This window comes from Anser brachyrhynchus (genome assembly GCF_964034855.1).
Source record: "Anser brachyrhynchus genome assembly, chromosome: 19".
Lineage (NCBI taxonomy): Eukaryota > Metazoa > Chordata > Aves > Anseriformes > Anatidae > Anser > Anser brachyrhynchus.
The window spans coordinates 7,302,617-7,326,494 of NC_137712.1; the positions used below are offsets into that span (position 1 = coordinate 7,302,617).

The 23,878-nt window shown below is 46.2% G+C and overlaps 2 protein-coding genes across 3 annotated transcripts in view; both read left to right on the forward strand.

Annotated features, from left to right (window-relative positions):
- MEGF9 (multiple EGF like domains 9) overlaps window positions 1-10,259 on the forward strand; it is a 44,469-nt gene extending 34,210 nt beyond the window's left edge. For both annotated transcript variants that reach the window (XM_080562512.1, XM_080562513.1), the window contains exons 4-6: window positions 494-628; window positions 1,552-1,824; window positions 5,445-10,259. In XM_080562512.1, coding sequence (XP_080418638.1) covers window positions 494-628; window positions 1,552-1,824; window positions 5,445-5,899 — 863 coding nt within the window. In that variant the 3' untranslated portion in view covers window positions 5,900-10,259. The remainder of the gene's footprint in view (window positions 1-493; window positions 629-1,551; window positions 1,825-5,444) is intronic.
- A 2,021-nt stretch (window positions 10,260-12,280) lies between these two features.
- CDK5RAP2 (CDK5 regulatory subunit associated protein 2) overlaps window positions 12,281-23,878 on the forward strand; it is an 80,323-nt gene continuing 68,725 nt past the window's right edge. The window contains 9 exon segments of the mRNA XM_080562511.1: window positions 12,281-13,204; window positions 13,206-13,247; window positions 13,250-13,395; window positions 13,397-13,465; window positions 13,607-13,668; window positions 15,362-15,429; window positions 19,831-19,941; window positions 20,663-20,739; window positions 21,825-21,948. Of these exon segments, the coding sequence (XP_080418637.1) occupies window positions 13,127-13,204; window positions 13,206-13,247; window positions 13,250-13,395; window positions 13,397-13,465; window positions 13,607-13,668; window positions 15,362-15,429; window positions 19,831-19,941; window positions 20,663-20,739; window positions 21,825-21,948 (777 nt within the window). The 5' untranslated portion in view covers window positions 12,281-13,126.

Here is a 23,878-nt window from a genome sequence, read left to right on the forward strand (position 1 = left end):
CTGCAGCCACGCTGCTGGGACGGAGCCATCAGCCCCCAGAGCAGGACGGTGGCATTTATTTACCCCTGGCCCCCAGATTTGTGGTGTAGGAACACAAAAAGAGGTAAAGGCGTGAGCTGGAGGGATCCCTCTTGAGCCTAGGGGAGTTTAAGCATCAAGATCCTGGCTTGCTGTCACAGATGCCAACCCAAACCCTTTGTGTTGAGGAATATTTAATACTGATAGCGTGTATTTACCCGCACTGACCTTTAAAAGTGATGAGCTGCGGGCATCTCTGCTGGGGCTACCTACTTTTCCATGTATGTGTGGAGCAGGGGATGACCCTCAGAAGGTCATAAGAGGCCAGGGCTGGTCCCACGGTTGTGTTTTGGCCGGAGGGCATCCCAAACCACCTGAGAGCTCTGATAATTGCCAGCACCCCAGGCACATTCTTGCTCCAAATGTTCTGCTCCAGTTCCTGCTGCTGACCGGCTGCTTGTTCTCCTGTCCCCAGGCACCTGCCTGCACTGCGAGGGCAACACGGAGGGGAAGCACTGCGAGCTCTGCAAGGAGGGCTTCTACCGAAGCACCCGCGCCTGCCACCGCTGCCCGTGCTCCACCGTGGCATCGACCGGCACCTGCCGAATACGTAAGGCTTTGGGGTTGGGTCTCATTCCTCTGATAAGGAGCACGGCTCTTCTCAAAGTGTTTGATTAAATCGCTGCTCAGAGTGCATCAGCCTGCGGGGTGGTTTATAGCCCGTGAGGGTGGGACCGGGGCGTCTTGGTGGGAGCAGCCCCAGGAGCCCGGTGAGGCTCGAGGCGTTTTGCTGGTGCTTGCCTCGCTCTTGCGAGAGCAGGTGTGCAGCAGAGGTGTCAGAAGCCCTTTGCTGCTGGCTGCAGCTGTGGCGGAGGCAGATCAGTCAGCACACAGCTTGTTCTGAAAAGCCTGCAGAGTTTTGCAGAGAGAAACCACCACGCTTGTGGCAGCAGGGAGAGGCGCAAGAGATGCCCAGCAGCGCCACGCAGCCGTCCGTGCCTCCGTGAGCTTGCTTTTGGACATCTGCATGGGACTCAAACGTGATTTCCCTATCTTCCCGCTCTGTTTTGATATAACTGAGAAAAGTCATAGCTGTAATGAATGTATGTAAGACTTTTTTTTTGATATTTCCTTAATCAGTTGTGCAATCAAGCCTCCTCTGGCTTCATATAGGCCCCAAAGTTCCTGCAGATTGCTGACATCCCCGATACAGTTCCAGCTGCTTCCTGAAATTGGCTGCTCGAGATGGAAGCATTCAGGAGCAATCATCCGTTCGCTTAGCAACGTGCTGAGCATGCTCTGTGATGCTGGTACCAGGCGTCAGAAACCCACAAAGCGTTTTTTTTCCCCCTAGAAACAGAGGATGCAGCAGTTAGATTTTAAGCCAAAAATACAGTTCTTAGAGATTAACACTCAGTGGCTGCTGATTCTTGTCGAAGTGGTTTACGGTCGGGTCCCACAGAACAAATCCCCCAGCGGGTGTTTCTCTGAGGGGCTATGGCACATCCCTCTTTTGCTTTCTCCGTTCCTTAGAGCCTGGTGAAGCCGCCCCAACGTGCGACAAATGCAAAGCTGGCTACACCGGCCCGAACTGCAACCAGTGCGACAGCGGCTACTACAACTCGGACAGCATCTGCGTCAGGTGTCAGTGCAACGGGAACGTGGACCCGGCGCTGTCACCCAGCGTCTGCAAGCCGGAGAGCGGGGAGTGCATCGGCTGCCTGTACCACACCGTTGGCTTCCACTGCCAGGAGTGTGAGGACGGCTACATCCGAGACCCCGAGGGCACCAACTGCACCAGGAAAGGTAACAGGCGCTCCTCAAAGCACAGCCGAGGCTTGCCGTGCGCATCAGATGGGCGCGAGCTGCCCGAAGACTGGGGAGGGAAGGCTGTTAATTGTTCCCCTGGTGTTTTTGGAGCTGAGGAGGAAGCAGCTTTGAGGTCTTCCAAAGTAAACAGAGAACCCTACGCCTCCGGAAGGGCTGGCTCAGGATGGTGCTCAGGGAAGACTTCCCCTAGGCAGTTTCCTACGCTTCTGAAGCTCTGTCCTCCCTTACCAGAAGCTGGGCATGGCCTACATTGAAACGAGCAGCAGCGATGCTCCTGACATGCTGCTTGCCCCTGGCATTCTGCAAATACCTCAACAGACAGTTCCTTTCACAGGTCAGGACAGTTTGCAGGGGAGAAATCTGTTTGTAGTGCCTTTAAATGTAGGTTTCCAGATTTCCACTGCGTGATGTGTTTGATCTCTGAGTGCCTGCGGAATTGTCCGGATTGACCGGTCCATTTACAGCACTGTCTAGTTCCTTGCAAAGGGACCTCTTCATAATAACTTTTGCCACTCCTGACACGGTGCCACTCAGAACAAGTTTAGATATTCTTCTTGTTGCTTTCTGTGTGGGGCAGCCAAAGCTGAGAGGTGAGACCCAGACTGACACAGCAAGTCAGTGCCAGCACTTACAGGGAGCTGCTCTGGGGTCTTTCATCAGTTTTCAGCCCACATCCAAGACGCTGCATGTAGCATCCTCAGGTGCAAGCTAGCTCTGATACTTAGAGAGGCTACTGCATAGTAAAACTCAGAGTAAAATGAGAGAAAATAATTCTTACGTTGCCACTTCAGTGGTTATTTGGAAGTTTTTCCACAGGGTGGATCTCCAGCTCCATGCATAGAGACGTTACCGGGGCTCTTAAGCATTAGATAAGAGAGCCCAGAGTTCAGGAAAGTATCTGGGCCCAAATTCATCCTTGTCACCAACAGAGATTTAATTCAGATCTTCCATTAGGAGCTAATGTGGTTTTCACTCCCATGCTGCTCTCAGGAGGTGCAATCGCAGAGCCCTCTCTACAGGGAGATGATCAATACAAAAAAGTTGAATGCTCATTAGCTGTAACTTTACAGTTACAGGCTGGAAATGGCAGCTTTGCGTCGGGTCATCCATTATCTCCCTCTGCACAGCTCTGGCTCTGTGCAAAGAACTCCATGACCTTGCTCCATTAAAATCCATGTGGATGATTTTGCTTGTATACTTGCGGTTTGCACTCCTTGCTTTATTTTAGTGGCATCGTTACGGCCGGTTCCTGATGTGGGTAAAGACTGACCCCTTTCAAAGGGACTGGGACATGTGTTCATCCAGCCTTCCTGTTTCCTTGACACCTGTTTTTTCTCTCTCTTATTACGCAATTAAGAAGGCTGACAGCATCTTTCACTTGTCTCAGAAGAGGTACTTGTGCATTACCTAGTTTTAGGATGGGATTTTCATAAACCACCAGCGCATCTGAGTGGCCTAGCTTCGAGTGGCTTCTCGAGTGAAATCCTCACCAGATCTGCAGAGAAAATTGTCGGGCTCAGTGAAGCGGCTGTGGTTGGTACAACAGGATGCTTTGGCCAGCCTGGGCAAACCTAAAGCCAACCTCCTGTTTCCACAGGGACCCTTCTCAAACCTCACCAAGGTTTTGATGCTTTCGAGGCTGATCGGGACAAAATCCAGCAGATGTGTGGCATGACCCAAGTGAGGAGTTTTGACCCCGAGGTGTGTGGCATCCCTGCCACAAGGGTGAGGCTCAGCGGGCAGGATTGTGGCACAGCACAGCACCGTGCTGCCCCGCACAGCACCGCTGCCTTCCCTGGGTGCTGGCACGCGGGCTGCCTGCTGCCGTGGGCTCCCCGCCGCTCGCTCGCGGCACGAGGCGGCAGCAGCTTTGCAGAGGCTGTGCTCGAACGGAGCAGCTGGATGCGGCGCTCCTGACGAAGCTGCCAAAGCAGCCCGTTGAGTGAACAGCTGCTGCTCTCAAGGAGCGGGCTCAGGACATCTGGAGGGCTGGCACGGCCCTGGGGAGCGGAAACAGGCGCCCTTGTATCGGCCCAGAGCCGCGGCCCGCCGTCAGAGCACGGCACTGTTTCCCCGTGATGTTACCATCAGTGCCAGGAAATGTTTTCACCCCTGTCCCCCTCGCCAGCGCTTAGCTGATGCTGACTCACAAATAAAGCCCAAAAAAGTCCCGTTTCCTTGCTGGTGAATCAGCCATTGTGTCGGTTCTGTTTTTTTCTAATTATAGCTGCTGGCCGGATTTGCCAAGAATTAAGTGTTGGTGAAGGAATTTGGAAAGGATGACTGAATTCCTCGTGCCCTTCTCCAGGGCAGAGCCATATCCAGGAGCTTTTTGCTCCTGTCACATTGCTTGCTGCTGCTGCATTCTGCCCGTTATCCCGTAGAGAAATGCCTTCTGGCAGCCAGCATCCTGACCATCCTTATCAACCTCACACAGCACCTGCAGAGAAAGGAGAAACTGCCGCAGGGAGGGACTCAGAGCAGGAGGACGATGCCTCCTCCAGAGGAGTTTCTGAGCACCTGGCACCCCAAATTTAACCCATGGGATTTCCCCTGAGGGTCCATGGCAGGAGACGTGCTCCATATTTGCAGCTCCTGTTGCCGCTGGAGATGCAGCTTTGTGCACAGTCGGTCCTTCGGAAGTGACTCCCTTCCTCAGGCATCGTTTGTAGGCGTGCTTTGCAGGAGGGCAGGCTCAGTGCAGCACGGCACCATCAGCGGTAACTCCTGCAGCTGCAAGTGGGTTTGAAATGATGCTGCATTTCTGACAGCAGAAAGAGAAATGAAGGAGATGGGAAAGAGAGTGCAGAGTCCTGTGGAACAGTAGGTGTAGAGTACATTTTGGTTGGTTGAAGTTTCAGCCCCTGGAAGGTTCATTTTGCTGATTCAGCTGCCTTCTGGCCCTGGTTATGCCAGCTGGGGGTTTCCACAAAGTTTGTGTACGGTTTCACTCAAAAGCGGAACTGGGATTTTACATTCCACAGCGTAAATACTGAAACCTGGTGCTAAACACTGTGGCAGCAGAATACTGAGGTTCATTGCTTTCACTTTTGGTCTTGTACAGGTGAGGCAGGAACAGTCTCATACTGCTACCGCAAATCCTACACGTAGTGTGCTGCGAGAGGTGCACGCTCCTGGGCTCACGGCGCCCTGCCAGCCTGGTTGCCCAGCCCATGCAGACAGCGAGTGAAACTCTCCCGTCGTCAGACCCAAAGTTCAAACTCCTGCCGAGCTTGCGGGAGCCCCATTTTCATGTGCTGAGTATGAGCTGGACCAGGTGGCCTGCTATCATCCTGAGCTCATGTATCTAACACTTGGTCTTGGCTAGTGCACTTATTCACCCATCTTCAGATAGTAAACTTAGCCAGCCATCACCAGGTTGCACGGGATCTCTGCAGTCAGTGAGCACTTAGCACACAGAATTGTCTTAAAAATCCCTGGCCAACCCTTTTTGTGAGCTATTTTGATAAAAAAATCCAGCGTTAACAGTGTAGACTTGATTGACATAAAAACTGTTATATAAAAGCGTTTGTTTGATTCCATCTTATCACGTTTTTATTGTTCACATTGTCTTTTTTTGTTTGTTTGTTTTGTAGAAGCCACTCTTGGCCCAGAAACAAGAGAGTTTACAACTTCTGCTCCAAACACTAGCAAGGCAACATCATTCCCAACTGCAGTGATAAACAGCACATTGGCACCAACAACTATCCAGACTTTATTTCCTATAAGTTCCTCTGACAACAGTACCTCTGCTTTTGCAGATGTTTCTTGGACTCAGTTTAACATAATTATTTTGACAGTTATCATCATCGTTGTGGTCCTGCTAATGGGCTTTGTGGGTGCTGTCTACATGTACCGCGAGTATCAAAACAGGAAACTTAACGCTCCTTTTTGGACCATTGAACTCAAAGAGGACAACATCAGTTTTAGCAGCTACCACGACAGCATCCCCAACGCTGATGTTTCGGGGCTGCTGGAAGACGACGGGAATGAAGTGGCACCGAACGGACAGCTAACGCTGACAACTCCCATGCACAATTACAAAGCTTAGAAGAAGAAGCAATCCAGCTGTTCCAAAGTTGGCTTAAAGAAGATACAGGGCTTGTTGGAGGGCTGTCAGGATCCGTGCTGAGGCTCCATGCAGAGGAATTTGCTCTTCGGATACTCGTATGCTGGGCATGCTGTAGCTTGCAGGTGAACAGAAAAAAGGTGTAGTACGTCTGAATTTTGGGTAATACGGTGAGATGCATTCGGTGTCTTGTTCTCCGTGAAGACCCACCGAGTTCACTGTTGTTAAAGACTTGATTATGCTGATCTTAAAATATGTTATTTATGAAGATGGGGTGATGGGGTGGCAAAAGCGATACCCCGGGATTTAGCAGAAGCTACTGTATTTCCAGCCAACCTAACACTTACGCCTGCATCCTTTAGCTTGAAAAGTAGCTCATGAGTTAACAGTGGATTTTCAGGAAACAGACCTTTGTGAAGGCTTCATATTAGTTCCTGATATGAATTTGTTTGAAAAGGAGGACAAAAAAAAAAAAAAGGGAAATGGTCGTTCACTGTACTACCAAGAGGCAAGTAGAGGAGTGAGTTGCACAATTGAACAGAAGTCACCATTGTCTGTTTCCACTAAGCTGGGAAACAGGGAAAAGTATCACAAAAAATATCGGAGTTAGGGAGGAGAGTAAGCTTTTCCCTTTCTGAGTATTTATACAGGGTGATGATGCTATTAAAACATAGCAGTCCGCTTTTTTTGTTCTAGAAGAAGTTAATGAACTTGTATAGTTTCCGTGCAAGGGAAGATGACAAGACATCTCAGGGTTGCCGTGTAAAAATAAAAGCTAGGCTTAATACCCTACCCTGATAGAAATGGTGTGTTCTGTATATAAAATGTAATATATCTTCTTGGAATTGTATTTGTAATTATTTGTAAAAAAGACAACCAACCAAAAAAACCCAACAACAAAACCATGGACCCCCTCCCCAACCTCCCCTACTCCTCAGTCATATTTTATCATCTAGATTTTAATTGTACAGCAGTTAGTGGCATTGTTTGAAAAGAAAAACAAACCCTGAGGATTGTTTAAAATACTGTAAATTAGATGGCAATATTGTTGGAGCTGGGACTCTGGCAAACACCCACTGCTTAAAGCTTTTCTTCTAGGGTGTCATCGAAGAACTTTCTTCTCTAGAGAAAATGTGAGTGCTCCCTACTTGCATCTGTCAAATTTCCCCGTTCCTTTCAATACAGAGTAAACAGCCAGCGACACCACGAGTGGGGCCTAACGGGTGTCCAGCAGTCTGATGTACCATTTTGTTATTTGCTTTTAAATCTTTATACGAGCTGCAAATACACTGTCATGGATGCACTGAGAGCCTGGTCTCGATGGCTGAGCTTTTCATGTGTGGCTGCTCATCATGTCGGGATCTCGCTGCCGTCCCTCCCGTGCCCACATGGTGCTGGGGAGGGCTGGGCGCAGCCTCGTGGCCTCTCTCGAAGGAAAAAATCTGGATTTGGGTGGAAACGGTTTTCAGCTGCAGAGCTCGCACGAGGTGATCTGCACTTCCAGCCCTAAAGCTCGAAGTGCACGGGTGCTTTCAGAAACGTCATGTAGCACAAGGCGGTGGGGAATCAGCTGCCAAAAAACCTACAGGGGACTATAGGTTTTAGAGATTCCCCTAATTTTTTGGGGGGCCAGCAGAGGAAGAACAGCAAACGGGCAGCACAGGACGGGGAGGTCACTCCCACCTGTAGTGTGTGAGCCTCAGGGCTGGCACCGTGCCCTGCCTGTGCCGGGGAGCCACCGGGTCAGCCCCCTGAAAACTGATCTCGTTACAATGACGCAGGGCATGAAACTCGTATTTCACCAAACTAATGGCCAGCCTCAGAACGAAAGCTGCGTTGCTGTGCGTGTTGGTGCTTTGCAAGCGCTTGGTGCTGAGGAGGAATGAAGTACCTGCTAAAGGTCAGCAGGAGCTGACTGACGCATCCTCAGAGCCGGGCAAAAGTAAATATTTCTCGGTGTGAGAAATGGTAGGAAGAATGGTGGTGATTATTTATTTGCTTTCTGGTGCTGCATGGAGCCTTTTCTTATTGTTGGAGACTTTCTTGGGGTGTGTGGGGGGGAATAGGTGCTTTAAATACGGGCACAAAGATGTCACTTCTGCCTCAGAAACTTGCTGCCTGATTTAAAGATGAGGCAGAGCAAGAAAGGAAAGTAGCCGAGGACGGCCGAGGGAAATGGTGAGAGCACAACGGGGCATTGCTTACAGGCAAACAGGGAAAAGCTCCTGCTGCCTGCCAGGGGCCTGGGTGAGGTCCCGTAGTTTACGTGATAAATTGGGCTGAAGTCACTCAGAGCAATCCTACTTGTAGGTATAAAACAGGGGAGGAATGGAGAAGAAAATCTGCATATTGCTAATCCTTGAGTTACTCACCCAGCTTTTAAAGAGCAGAGTGGCGACAAAATAGAGGATTTCCTAAAAATTGGAATTGTTTGGCAGTGCTCGTATTGTGATAGGCTTGCACTTGGTCACTTCATAGGGTGGGGAAAGGGAATTTGGGAACTGTTAGCTTCTGGGGCTAATGCGAGCAGGCAAAGTGAAGGACAGGCTGTTCACTCTGATGTTTCCAAACCATTTTAGTAGGTGCCACAAAGCACCTCTTCCCCAGATTTGGTAAAGCTGCAGGCTGCTTTGTAACCGGAATAGGCTTTGATTTCTCTCTTGCTGTAGAAATAATGACCATCTGCAAACCGGAGCGCGAGTTCAGGTCCTGAGCCCTCCTGGTCCTTGCCTACCACAGCATGGAGGCGTTTGCTTCTGGCCTCCAACCTGCGAGCACTTCATGTTTTCGGCTTGGGTTTGAAAAAAGGTCAGGATGCCTTCTGGTATTCTGCAGGGGGGGGTGATGCCCCGTGGTCTGGGGGGTCTCACGTCTGGATGAAGGGATCTAAACGGCCCCTGCAGACGTGGTGGCAAACGTGGCCGGGCCGGCGACGTGGCTGCCCAGGCTGGGCAGCAGAGGAAAGCACAGGGTGTTCCTTAGCAGGGGCTGGAGCACAGCAAGGATGTAGCACTGGGACACTGCTCGTCAGATGGCAAGATGTGTGAGCGGGAAGAAAGCTGCCATCTCCAGCCAGCCAGACCTCCGGCTTAGGGGAATGACATTTGTAAGGGGAGATCGATGCCTCAGCAAGGAAGAACAAACAGCTTCGTGTTGACTTTGATCTGAGATTAGATCCTTGCTGCCTCTCAGTCGTGCAGCCAGCCCCTGGGCACTGCAGGGGGTGAGGCAGAAGCCGAGCTAGTTACATCTCCCGTCAGCTGGGGTTGGTGTCACACTTGGGTGGGGTGCAGAGCCGGGATGCTAAAGGCCACCGGGACTGGGTGACTTCTGGGGCTGGCGTGGCGATAAGGACACGCAGAGCTTTCATCTCCTACCTGGCTGTGGTGCTGTCTGGCTCCAGTGGTGTGGTGGTGTGGAAAAAGGCCCTCGAAGGGATGGTACAGTAGCTGTAGAGCACAGAGAAGGTACGATGAGGTGGGTAAGGGTGGGAAGCCAGCTCTCCAGGCATGATCCTCGGGACCGTGTGGTCCCTGTGGACCTGGTCTGGATGGGGTGAGTTCAGCTCCACAGTCAATAGCTGAAGGCACGAGGATATCATGGAGCGGTTAAAGGGCAAAAAGCAATGATGTGTCAAAGGCATGAGGCAGCCTGGCTGGCTCACAACTTAGGAGAGCATTTGGTAAGCACAGAGTGCAACAGACATGCAAAAGTATGATTGGGTTAATGCGAGCAGATGATCTTAAATCTTACGAACCACTGTAGCTAGAAATAACTGCATGGAGCACTAGCCCTGGGGAGCTGTCAGGAGCTGTCATCCATTGGAATGATAATTCCCTTGGACCAGGCTGAGCAAACTTAGCGCGTTGGAAGCCATTTATGAAAGTGGAGGGGATGTATTCAGCATCCTCCAGATATCCTGGGCCAGTTAACCGCTGCTGTACAGCGCCTCTTTCCTAAATGTTACACGCTGTGTAAATGCGGCAGAAAGTTTGCACAGTCTCCTTTAAATAAAAGATATAAGATTGCATCCTAAAAATATGCTTCTCTTTAAAGTGAAGTTTTAAAATGAGCTCCCCCAGGATTCTGTTCTTTGTGTGTCAGAGGGATGGAATAAAATAAGAAAAATATGGGCCTTAAAGTTGTACTTGCTCCCAACTGAAACCCATCAGTCTTACTATACATCCAAATAAGGCGTCTCCTAAGCATATGCTATGCTTACAAATGCATTTCTAAAATGAAAAAAGTGTATGATTTGAATATATGTCAGAATTTATACAGAAGAATGTTATTTAAAATGAATAAAAATAAATGTATATAATTTGTATCTATGCCACTTGGATTTTTGCATTTGTTTTTTGTTCATTAGAGTTCAGCAGGAGTCTTTCCATGGATAGCAATCCGAGCTGGATTGAAACCTACGGGATTGAATCTGATCTCATCCCAGTAATGACATTTGTTCCAAGAGAATTATTCTTTCATTATACCCCTGTATGTGAGATGAGAACCGTGGCCCAAAAATGTTTTTTAACATCAGATATTCATTAGTACAGCTAGCGCTGTGTCAGATAATCCCTCTAAAAAATGAACCCTATGATCTCTTGTGTCTGTTTATTAACAATTCCAGCTTTCAGCTTTCATTAAAATGTTTGGTAGCCGGGCAGTCAACACGTATTTCCCCATTATTGTGTGTAAAATTCACATGGACATATTTTGTCAGAGATCTATGCAGTCATTAAAAATGAAACTGATAGAGCAAAGCTAGACGTTGGAAGAGGATATTATATGCTATATTTCTTCATGACCACAGTGGATCTTCCAAAGAAAACTGATATTCATCAGATGCTCTGAAATCCACAGCCAATAGTTTTGAACATGGTTTTGGTAATGTCTGCAAAATGACCTATGAAAAACTTGCGTTTCTTGCTCACTTTTCAATGTTAAGAAATTATCTTATTAGATGCAAATTCGAATGCTAAAGGCTAGCTTTGCCTGCTGCATGTTACATCTAACTCTGACTCCTATTAAGCAAAGAACTTGGAGGTAAGTCAGCATTAATTAAGTGAGCACTTAAGAACTATGCATTCATTCAAATGCTTAACCGAGCCAGAGCTATAAAAGCAAGGGCCACACTGGTGAAATTTCAGGGAGTTTATTGAAACCTGATTTGCATTAGCAGAACAGTTTGATTCTGCATGACTTAGCTGAGGAGGAATTTTGTTGTGAACTGTAACAGTACTGAATATAACTGAATGCTGAACTAAGTCCCCAGTGTCGGGACTTGGGGACAGGACCCAGGCCCAGCTGATGGTGACATCTGCCCTCCCAGTGCCACTGTCAGGCTTCAGCCACAGTGCACTGAGCAGCTGGCTGTCATACTGCCCCCTTGGAGTTTGTTGTCGACAAGATCCATACCATTGCACACTCCGTAAGTATTTTTTTCCTAGACTCCCTTTAGCACTTTGTTTCTGGAGCATTAAGGACCTCAGACTGCTTTGTAAACTAAGAAAGCGCCATTCCAGCATGGCTTGCTGGTACAAGGATTTTCCATAATCTCCCCAAATGTATTGCTAATTAAGATAAGGTTAAATAACATTAAGCAGATTATCAGGAGGCAAGTTGTTAACTGCTTCTAAACAATACATTTACCCTGCCCCTCACTGCTCCTTAATGTTGCTGCCGATTTTTAAACACTGGGAAGTAACCCAGAGAAGTTGTATATCTGCTGTATGCCTTTGTCCAACAACCATGGCACGAGGTGATAACAAGGAGGGCCCTGCTGATCTCCTTTCAAAAGGTATGCTGGGACATGCAGCATGGCTCTGCAGGCACAGAGGTGCTGCACCAGCCTATGGAACATAAGCAGTAAATGATTCGTACTGTACCTGCGGCTGATGGATGCTGATTTAATGGCACGCATCAAATATGTAATACCTTACTGTAACCAATAGCACCCTCGTATCCTCCCAGTAAGCGGCCTTCGCTCGTTTTATGACGAACTGCTTTGTAAGCATGTGAAGCCACCTTGCAGATGGGCTGATCGCATCCCGGTGCCATATGGCAGACCCGGTTTTGCAAACAACTTCAGCTGGGCAGAAGGTGAGGGCACTGCAAAAGGGGAGCCAGTCACATAAGGTGACAAAGGTCTCTCAGGCTGTGGGGGAGTTGAAGAGACTGAGCATTTCTTAGGGCCCTCAGACCCCAAAATGCGAAGCAGCAGGCATGTCCAACGGGAAAGGAGATGAGATTAAGAGCTTAGTTGTACTAAGCAGAGCCTGGCATTTCCTTGCTGTTGGGGGCACTGACAGCTGCTCCACCACGCACTTGTGCACATCAAATTGAGACAGGAGCAGTGCTGGGAAGCCCGCAGTGACCACACGCATCCAGGGGATGCAAACCACAGTGCCATGCCTGCTACCATGGCTCCAGGGCCTTTTACAGGCTTACAGCTTCTGTTCTGAAGAGCCACAAGCAGGTACGCCGAGAAAATGAAGCTAACAGGGCACCGTGACAATTTGGAATGAACAAATCCATAAAATTACCATGGCCCATGGCCACGGGTCAGCCTTAACGGCGGCCTGTTTCCTGGCCAGGTAAGCATCCCCTTGAGGGAGGCCGGGCTGAGCGACACCTGACACGTTCAGTACTGCTGAGGAAACCAAACGCAGAGCTTTTAACACGTGGTTGATCCTGTAGCGAGAGCCAGGCAAGTGTCTCACGGGAACAGAGCTTCCTTATGTTACAGAGAAATAAAAAAATGGAAAGCACATCCTCATTTACTGATAACGCTCAGGGCACTGGGAGGCAGAGGCAGGGGCAGGTTTCCCTGCTCCTTATCGCTGGGGCTAGCAGCCGCAGAAAAATCCCTTTTTGTTGCAGAGGGATTATTTTATATGCCACGCAAATCCTAGCACAGTGCCCTGGTGCGAGTTTTAAATATCAGAGCGAAGCGTATCAGGCCTGCACAGAGTTTGAAATAGAGTTAAAAGAGGGAGATGCGTGAGGCACAGCGGGGCTGGCCCCGGCGCCTCCTCACAGCCCCGTGAGGGGTGCCCGGGCTGCCCTCAGCAAAGATGGCGGCAGCTGCAGCCTTCATTCCCCACAGGAACGCTCCGCTGTGCCCTGAGTAAAGATGGCAGCCGAGCATCTCTCTGCCTTGCTTCAGAAAAAGATGGCGGCTCGCCGTGCCTGCTGCTTCCCTCACTCAAGATGGCGCTCGGCCTCTGTGGCCCAGCTGGCAGCCTCCACAACCCCCGCCCCGCTCTGCCCTCACCCAACATGGCGCCTTGCCCGCCCACCTCCAGCCGGCACCCTCACCAAACATGGCGGCTCCCCTTTAGTTTCTACCGTGCCCTGCCTTGGCTCGCCTCCGCGGCGCCTTCAGCGGCTTCACCCCTGTCGACGCAAAGATGGCGGAAGCGGTTGCGGCCGTTTGAATTCCAGCGAAGCCGCCAAAGCGGCGCACAAAGGAGCCGCGGCTGCGGCCGGCGGCGCCATGGACTCGCTGCCGGGGGCAGACCCGACGCTGCCGGTGGCGTTTGAGGACAGGTAGGCGGGTGGGACCCTCGGTGGGCTCCGGGCTGAGGCGCCGGGCCTGCTGCCCCCCCCCCCCCCCATGGGTGCGTGTGGCGGGGGTTCGGGCGTCCTCCCTCTCTCGCCTCCCCTCAGCGATGTCCTCTCCCCTCGCAGCGCCTCCCAGCTGCCCGACGTCTCCCGCGGGGACCCGCAGCTCGGCCCGGCCAGCAGCCGAGGTAAGGCTAGGGGAAAAGCGGGGGGGCGGCTTGGGACGGGGGGGTGGGTCCTGGGGCACGGCGGGCACCGAGCCCCTGAGGGCGGCCGGGGGGTGGGGGGAGCCCCGCGGTGCCTCCTGCAGCCCCCCGGTGTCGCTGTTCGGGCTCTGAGGAGAAAATCGCTGCCTGAGGAGCGGGTTTGGGCGCAGCGAGCTGTCTGCGGGGCGTCCTGCGCTTTAACGAGAGCTCCCGGGGTCAGCACCGCACAGCTCGAGTCTGCACCGGCCCAAATAAACCCCTTCCTGAGGGCAAAAGGCAGAAAGTGGGTTTAAGCCGCGTGGCTTCTTGTTGAGGTGTCCCTTTAGTGCAAAAAGCCAGCGGCTGCTGCTGCCCAGTGAGCTGCCTGTGGCCAGGTTACAGCCGTGACCCTTGTGGGATGCTCGGCATCCTGTGCTGAGAAGGCTCGGGCTGCCTCGCAAGGCTTTAATACTCCCGTTATCATATCCTCGGGGAAACCGCCTGCTGTGTCATTAAGTTTTCCAGTTTCACTTCAGCTCTGTTTCGTTAATTTCTGTCTGAATACCTGGGATAGATTCAAACCTTACATTTTCTCTCTTCTTGCATTAAAGAGCCCTTCCTATCCAGGTGTCTTCTGCTGAACGCAAACTGTAATTCAATATGTTTTTCTGTTTGACGAGTATATAATTATGGTCATTATCCTTCAGGCTGGCAGACAATAGCTTGAAGTGCTTACTTTGAAATAAAATGGCTGAATGGTATTGTTTTGAAACCTACTCTTTGTCAAGTTAGCCGTTCTTTGTTCTCTTCTGTAAATTTGAAGCATATGGTTTTGATTTCTCTTTATTCGTGCGTGTATCCAGTGATGTAACTTGGCTGACTTCATCGTATAGAACAAGTAGGTAATAGAAACTGAGACAAACTTACCAGCAAGACCCGCTCTTGACAAGAGCAAGCAAATATGAGGGGCGTAGTAGTGATGCAAAATAACACAACTATATTGTGCATGTGCTCTGGGAACGCTTTTTTGTGATATTAGTTAGAATGTCAAGATTTAAAAACAGTCTCCTGGTATTCTCTGGGATTTTCTAAAGACAGATCTACACGGTTGCATAAGAATTTTGGAGGTGCTTTAATGAAATATTTTAATTCTTATGAGAGTCAGTCTGTGGCCTCAACTTCTTGATATTTAAGGCGCTCTGACTGCTATGTATCGTGTACAATCTCATTCACAGGAGCTTTGAATGGCAACAGTTACATAGCGCTGTTAAATGCAGTTGTTGCAGAACATGTGTGCAGCAGAAGTTTTAAGTACATGTGCATTCAGAAGGCTTTACATTTTAGAAATGGAGACGCTGCTCACATCTTCTGTCCATTGTTTCCCTGAGTCTAATGTGGAGGTCTCTTCTGTGACTTGCAAGATACTGTAAGATTTGAATTGCTTTCTAGTAGCTTAATAGGACTTCATTTCTAATATCAGTCCCTTGCAGTTGCTCCCAGGACTTGTCTTTAAAAGTCCCTTTTGGATGGCTTAACTTCAGTGTACCTCATGATTTAATTGGGGGATGTTGGAATGCTCTTCAGAAAAAAAGCGTAGATATTAACAACGTGGTAATACTAACACTTTGCCGTTTCCAAATTGAAACCTAGCTTAGATTCCTCTGCCTGAACTTGTTCTGTCTTCTCAAATGTCTAGGGTTACCAGACGTGGCAGAAGATACGATCTCACCAACTAGAGCTCGGACCATGAAGGACTATGAAAATGTAAGCAGACTTTTAGTATGAGGCTCAGTGCTGGAGTTGTGGATCGAGTTCTTTGTTCATATCAGTCAAGGCAGATCTGTTACAGGTGTGATCAGCTGACTACCTGTGCTTTGAACTTCCCTCTTTCTGCTTTCAAAAACAGCCAAAATCTTGTTGTTGAGACTAGCCAGCTGCTGCTCTTAGGTTGTGAAACGAAAGCTGGCAACATCTGCTCAAAACTACATGTAATCACCGGAAACGTAAGAATGTGGTTTGCAAGCCCGCAGCTGATTTCTTGTATTTCAAGAAAGCATCAACCTTATCTTTGTGTATACCAGGATAGGATTTAGTATTTTAATTCACTGACAGCTGTGCGATACCTTTAACCTTTTGTGCTTATGTACAAGTGTGTTTGGAATGCTTTTGTTGTAAAGGTCTAGCATCATGGTGACAATTCTGTAGGCAGAACTGATTTTGGTGCTTACTGGAATACAAAGCACAATATTAGATATTTTTTTTAATGTATTAACTGCATTGATTGTTTCTACTGAATAAACCGTTTAATAAGCAAATTGCTTACAACTGCTGAATGATGACTGGTTATAGCAGTGTTGCAGGACAATGCTTCTGTTAAAAGAAAAAAAAATGTTTAACTCAAGTTCTTATTTGTGGCTTGCTATCTTCAGGAAGCATTTGAGTGCAGTTTTCAGTGTGGTTCTATAACTTCTGTTACCTTATATAGCGTTGCTAAGTTTTAAATGAGCTTTTCTTCTAAACTCTTTCCATTTTTGTTGCCTTCTTCTATCCCTTTGAGAGAAGAGCTATGTTCTTTGTTTAGAACTTAAAACTTGTTTTGGAAAGTCTCAGTGAGAGATGTTTCTTACTGTCTCTATTTCACTTTCTCTTTTATTTTCATTTGTTGTCTGGGGTAGAAAGACACTGCTTTGGCATTAGTACGTGCTTAAAATCTTTTGTGAAAGACCTCAGTCTAGAATGCGTTCTGCAAGTGGTTTACTCTCTGCAATGTCCATTTTCAAAGGAGAAAAAATTGTAGAAGCGTGGAAAACCTGTTGGTTCTGTGTGATGGAGTTCTGTTTTCCTTTAGGAACTGGCAGAAAACCTTTGTCTGGTCCATGTTCTGTGTTCTTGAGGTCTGATTTCACGTTGAGGTATGGTAGAGATGAGCTATTTCAGCCTGGGCCTTTATTACTGATGTGGAGGAGAAAGGGTCTCTCCACAGATCTCTGACTTCCTGGTACATACGGACCCCAGCTGTAGAACTCAGAGGCTTTGTGGTTGCCAACAGGACGGTGAAACTCAAAAATCCATTAAAGTAATAGCAGAAGAATCCATTAAAGGCAATTAAACACAACCGGAATTTCTGGAACTTCTGTTTTTGAGGTTGCTGGTAGCTGGAAGGCTAAGCTTGAGAAAGGGATCGCTTACTCCTGTGGTCCTTTTAATTTTTACCAAGCATCCAGAAGGTGTTAGATGTGCTTTTGGACTGACATAGTAAGTCTGTTCTTACCCTGCTTTAAAAGAAATCTTAATTGGCACTTTAAAGGTGCACACACACATGAATTTACTGGTCTCTGGTGCTACGTTATTTATGCAGGACATGGAAAGGAAATAATGAAAAGAGTGGGCTCCTTGCCTTGCAGCTCAGAGAGACCAGGATGGATGTAATGGGGTAAGGATGGATCCATGTAGGAGAGGTCCCTTTTACGTTTAGAGCTGGAGAACACACTGAGGTAGATGATCTTAGAGGTGTAGGTTTATCGGTATTCATAATGTGTTCTGCTTTCTTGCAATATGGAAAAGGGGAAAACACCTGAGATTGGAAATGTGATTATGTGGGCAAAATGAAAGATATTAATCGAGGACCTTGTTATTAGGTGTTCACAAGTAGAAAGGATGATTGGTATCGTGTTAGGGAACTTAGTAGTATGTGGTTGCATTTTTTTTTTTTTGCACAAGCCACTTAGAGTTTGCTGTCTTGCAAAATGGCTTCTGTTGGCAAAAATCGTGTGCTGTGAAACCACAGCTTCTGCTGACAGATGCTGCTCTGCATACAAGTGGCTCTGTGTAGATTTGGAAAGGATCTAAACTGAGCTAGGGAAGTGGTATTTGCTGCCATGGTGTCTGCGGCGTGTAATTTTCTGTGTAGAGTGTATTGTGTTGTCCTGTGTTTTCATGAAGTCTGCTGCTTCTCTTTTATTCTTTAAGCACAGAAATCAAAATGCATAAAAATTAAGTCTGGGTCCTTAAATGCAGAAATTGAGAGCATTGCCATTAAAATTCCTTTGGTGTGTAAAATATGAGCAAGCTGTCTTTTATTAAGCTATAACTTTTTAATTGTAGTCTGCCTGAATTAACTTTGCTCTGAGAAACTGAATGTCAGAGATAACATTTATTTATTGCTCTTATTGGCTTACGTTTGCATCATGTTCTGCTTGCCTTTTGGAAATCGTACACTTAAGCTCTTTGGTTTAATTCTGTTGCCACTGAAATAGATGGAAGTAGAATTAAGGAAGGCGGAGTTCTGAAATTGTTTTTCTTTTTAACTCAGAACTGTATTGAATGTGTGAAGACTAGCAGAAGTCCAAGTGATACAGTTTCAAAGCGTGTGACGCTTGGGCCTTTCTGAATGAACAGACACAGACCAACTGTTAGGGCTGATTCCCTGGGGGCTTAAAAAAAAAAAAAAAGCTGTAAGGTCTGCTCTCAGTTGTTGCACATAATGCTGAGCCTGTTGGGGCAAAGCTGACTAAGACACACACAATTCCTGCTGCACTTAATAAATCGTTAAATTCCTTTGTTCCAAATAAAGATTTCAGTTTTGAGCAGCACCGAGAGCATCGTGCTCCATGACTCGAAGCAAAGCACAGAGTTCCGTTGTCGCAATGCTTACATTGATCTGAACGCTCCGGAACAGTTGCTCCAGTTGCTCGAGAAGCCTTGTGATCCTCATGAGGTGTGCCGCGCTGTAAGTTACAGCTTGGGCACTTCATGTTTGCTGCTGTCTGTGGTCACCCAGTTGGAACTGCAATGAGTTAAATGTGAGCCCCGCGTTCAGCTCTGGGCCCCCGGCACGCGAAGGATGTGGTTGTATCAGAGTGAGCCCAGAGGAGGCCACGAAGGTGGTCAGAGGCTGGAGCACCTCTCCTGAGCTGAGAGAGCTGGGGTTGTTCAGCCGGGAGAAGAGAAGGCTCCAGGGAGACCCTACGGCCTTCCAGCCCCTAAAGGGGACTGCGGGACGGCTTCGGGGGGGACTCCTTGTCAGGAGTGTGGTGGTAGGATGAGAGGAAAATGGCTTTAAACTGAAAGGTCCCTTCCAACCCGAATCATTCTGTGATTCTTTGAGCCCTGCTACTGCTCGTGAAGACAGGCTTCTACAGGATGTGTGCATGGGCCACAAAGTTTGTGTGCTCCTCTGTATGTTTAGTTGCTTGGGCGATATTTGCTTGTGTGAATAATGAAGAGGCATCTTGCTGGGCAGAGATTATTAAGCTGAGGAATTGTTTGTGAACACGAGTTCAGAGTGTAGCTACAGAAAATAATCTTTCTAGGCTTTCATGAGCCAAGTATTTTAAAAGTTGTATTGCTAATAATTTTCACAAGTGGTACTCCACTCTTCTGGAAAAGCCTACCATAAATATTTTATTAGTAGCTCTGTAGCATATTAGATTTCCTTTTGCTGAGAGCATCTGACAGGGGGCACAAGTCTTATTTGACTTAATGTTTTATGCTTGGTCCCTTAAAAACTTTCAGAGGGAGACTCTTTTTAATGAAACCATCAGCTGTGTTACTGCTTCTGCTGGTTCAAAAATCATGAGTCCTGGAGGACTTATGTATGAAGCAGTTTTTTTCCCAAAGAATTGTGCTATAAAATATGCGATTGGATAAAGATTTTATCGGTGGCTGATTTGGCTCTCCTGCCTTGTGTGCCTGTGGCTTTTCCTCCCGGGAATAATGCTGCCATCCCAAGCTTTAGCTGAGGAAATACTTCTGTTTCAAAGTATCTTCTATAAAATAGAACATGAAGAAAAAATACTTAATATTTTTTTTTATTTAAAAACGATTTAAAAAGATCTTGGTTTCTTTTTGTGTGAAGATGGACGATCTTTTAGTACTTAAAGAAGGAATATTCTAAAAAGCACTGTGCAGCAGCATGCTAACATGGTATTACGTGTGTGTTTTAAACAATGCTGGTTTATAGTTATTTCAGTGCTAGTCTCAGACTGTTGCAGGGCTAAAAATGAGCATATGCATGCACATCTAACTGTCCAGTTGGTCGGATTCTGATCTATGGCATTGCCTAGTGCCTCAGAGAATAAAAAAAACAAATTATAGTAGCTTTCGCTGTTTGCTTTCCTTGGTTTGAAATGCATGATATAATTGGCCAATTTTCTTATTTCACAGCAAATCACTGATCTGAAAAAAGAGAACTTCAACCTGAAACTTCGTATATACTTCCTGGAAATGCGAATGCAGCAGAAGTTTGATGGTCCCACTGAAGAAATATACAAAATTGTATGTGTTTGAAGTATTTTAATAGAATTACATGTCTTTTTGAAGAGATTGTTTAATGGGAAAGTTACCTGCTTTATGTGAGTTTGTAGAAAAAAGTCCTTTTTTCTTTTCTTTTTTTTTCTTAAAGTTTGAAGAAAGCTTAGAGTCTAGTGGTACGTCTGGCATCATTATTCTAGGTTTACAAGTGAAAAGCACTTTGCTCCCAGTCTACAAGGGAAAAGAAGTAATTTTGGTAATGCAATAGCATTAGGTTTCTTTCCTGTAATAGGATGGAGACTGAAGTCTCTCTTGATGGTTGTCATAGTAGTTAAATGCATAGGTGTTTAGCTAGGTCATGGTTTCAACTGAATACTGCTAGTTGGTCTTCTGTCCTGCTCTTCTACACCAGTGTCTTTCTTGTAAATACTAATGTTTTAAAAAGTATTTCAGCCTGTGGGCCAAGTAGTTCTTTATACAATGTTTTCCCAGGCTAAAATTAAATAATTTTAAGATTATTAAAAACCTCAATAATTGGAAAATAAAATCACAAGGAAAATGTAGCTCACAGATATGGGGGGAGGAAAAAAAAAAAAAAAAACAGGCTTGTAAGCCTTGGAAACCCCCAGGCTGATTTGCACCACTCCCCATTATAACAAAGGTAACCTATACAGTGCCACTAATTTTTGTGTATGGTGACCTCTGAACTTTCTGCATGTACTTTACTTTAATTCTTATGTTTTAGAACATCGAGCTGAAAGTTGAGATAGAAAGTCTGAAGCGAGATCTGCAGGAGAGAGAGAAACTGCTCATCAAGGCCTCGTAAGTACCAGTGTATTTCCTAGTGTCTGTTAGTTAAGACTTCCAAGATCTTGTTTCTATTTGCATGCTTTTTCCTGATACTTTAAGAATAAGATGATACCAAAGGAGTGTTTTAGGGGAATTTATGTAGAAAATGCTTCACACATTATTGGAGCTATATGTGTGAATTTTTATACATACAATGATGTTGCTGTAGTTATCCCTAAAGGTGTAAATTAAATAGAGTTGAACAAAGAATCTTATTATTCAGATAAATAAATGTAACTCCCTAGTTGAGGATGGGTTAGCGTTCCTATTGTAGAAGTTAAGCTAAGGCTGACAATTGCCTGTAAAACTGTTTCCTTCTAGATATCTGGTTCAAAACTAATCCAAGTGGGCAATGAAATAGAGCTGCTGACTGCTACATAGGCCTTGGTTTCAATGGAAGTTCCTTTGTGCCCTACCTCATGTGGCATTGAATTGTTCCTAATTAGCCTGTTTCAGTGGTTCAGAGAGACCTAGTTTCAGGTTGATCCAGAGGACAGGTTTAATTTGTGCTTGGTCTCTCCAGTAGTTGCCAAAGGGTTTTGCTGGGCTTTGAATGTAACCTTGCACAAGTTCATAATAGGAAGCAAGATTTAGGGGGGAAGTCATAAACAAGTGGTCATTCTTCCTTTAGTAAGGAAGCACAAGCTGTTCTCTAACAAGGGATTAACAATTACTAAAAATGCAATTGGAGAGGTCTCAGCAGCTACAAATATTCAGTTTCTTCCAGTGCTGCTTTCTGTAGCAAATACAGCTCCGCTGAAGGCTTGATACTGTATTTGGAAGCTTTATAAATATGAAGGAAATAGTAACACTTTCATTGCATGCTTATTCATTGTGACAAGGCTTGCGTGGAACTCTCATTGCTTTACATCAAGCAGAGACTATACCACCAAAATTGCTATATAACATGTAGACGTTTGTATTTAATCTTAAAGTGACAAGCAGGTACAGATAAAGTGGAAGAAACTTGCTTCTACATAATCCATCAGCTGCTTGCACTTTAAATGTTTTCTACTCTGATAGGCAGTGGGATTTCAATCTATATTATGGTCTTTCAGTAAGGCAGTTGAAAGCCTGGCCCAGGGTGGTGATGCTGAAATACAGCGTGTGAAAGAGGAGGCACAAAAGAAGTTACAAGAAATGGAGGAAATCCTGACTGGCAGAATAAACCTTCTGGAAGAGGTGAGTGCCCGAAACTGAATGAATAGTTAGAAATCTGTACGTTCTTTGTACTGTTGTCTGAGGTTTGACACTGTGATCTGCTTGTATTTTCAAAGTTTTTTCAGCTTTCCTGGAAAAACAGCCAGTACAAATCCAGGGGAAGGGGGAGGAAAAAATACGAAGGGGGAGAGCAACGAAAGGGAAGGTGGTGGTAGCTGCTCTTGTTGAAACATGAAATTGGAGGAAAGCAGTTCTTCAGGAAATTCCTACCTGTTGGTGCTCTTCAGATATGTTCAACTCTTCTTTAAATCTTGAATTTCAGTGGGGCAGCTTCATTTTCAGAACTGCGCTCACTTTAGAAGAAGATGGGTTGCATTTTGAACACATCTTCTGATAAGGTCTCAGCTTCATAAATAGCTGCAACTACTCTGTAAGGGCTCCTGTCATTTTCATATCATCTTTCATATGGGAACTTAGTTTACCAGTATAAATTCGAGATTCTGTTGCTTTTCTATATCTCCATTCATGTGCCTACTTATGGCAGTTCCTCTGTAAATGAACTAGTGAAAACTTCCCTGCCTTGTTCCTGCTTGTCTTGTGATCCTTTGTTGGTGATCTGCCAAAAGTTACTGGCTTCTGCTGTCACTAGATCACCATTTTGCGTAACCTTTTCTTGTTCCAGAGGGTGTTTTTTTTTTTTAACAATGTATTTTGGAATTCCTTGCTATCTGTGGTAGTTTATCCTTGTATTTATTGCAGATCTATCATAACAGGGGAGTTGTTTTCACATTTTCCTGATTTTTGTAGTGTACAGGCACCATTTCTCTGTATGGATAACATGCTTCCTCAGAAGCAAGGAGAGTTCTCTTTCTTGTAAAAGAACAAACTTGGTGTTGAATGGCCTGTACTAGAAATATTTCTGTAAGTTCTGTAGATACAAAATCCCTTACCAACAGATAAGTGCGTACAGTGAATGATGCAAAACAATCATGGGTACGTACCTGTGCTTGTGAGAGAACAGAATTCTGGTGCCCTTTTGTAAGTAAATAGAAATAGCAGAAGGATGGGGTTTATATTCCAATTTTTGCTTTCCAGTCCCTAAAGAATGAGTTGGTCATGGAAGCTACTGGTAGCATGTCATGATGGTATTTTTTATCGGGGTGATTTTGCAATATTCATAAAGCAGGGAGATCCTTCAGAGCTGGGATAGAGGGGAATCTCCATGGCCTTTTCTTTAGTGGAATTGGGGTTTCTCAAAGCATTCTCTGTGCTATCAGATAGGTAGAAAAGACCCCACATTACATATTCTGTAGCAAAACCAGCCTGTCAGACTGGTGTTTCCCACATCTGACAGGTAAAGTAGCAAATATCTTATCTCATGATGCTATAGTACTTTCTGTAGTCTGAAGGTACTGTTGATGTTAATTTTTTGTTTGTGGATGTAAGTACTGCAGGGCAGTGTTAGTCACGTGTTTATGTCATGCTGTATAATTACACAGATCCAGGTAACGCTAACAAAGATGAATTTCCTTTGGAGTTTTTAATTGAAAGATGAATACTGGCAGAACAGCTCTTCAGGAGAGGGAGGGAGTAGTGAATTCTAGCGGTGAAGGGCTTGTTCTTCATCCCCTTTCCCCAAGAGAAATGCTTTTTAGTATAGGCTTGGAGGGGAGAGGGGGGATTACTCATTAGACTATATGGAGGCTTTTAGATTATAGAAAGCAAGATTCAGTGAGCACAGCAGGGAAGCTTGCAACAGAATAATGAAGATCTGAAACACATTTTATGTGTTTATGTCAGGTTGGCTTTGCTTTTTTGTTTGTTCCCCATCTCAATGGTTCACTAGAAGAAGCTGAGTGGAATATCTAGGTGTTACCTCTGTTTCCATTGCTGTTCAAGAGAAGAAAATCTGGTTCAAACTTATCAGTTCTTGTAAGATATTATAAATGAT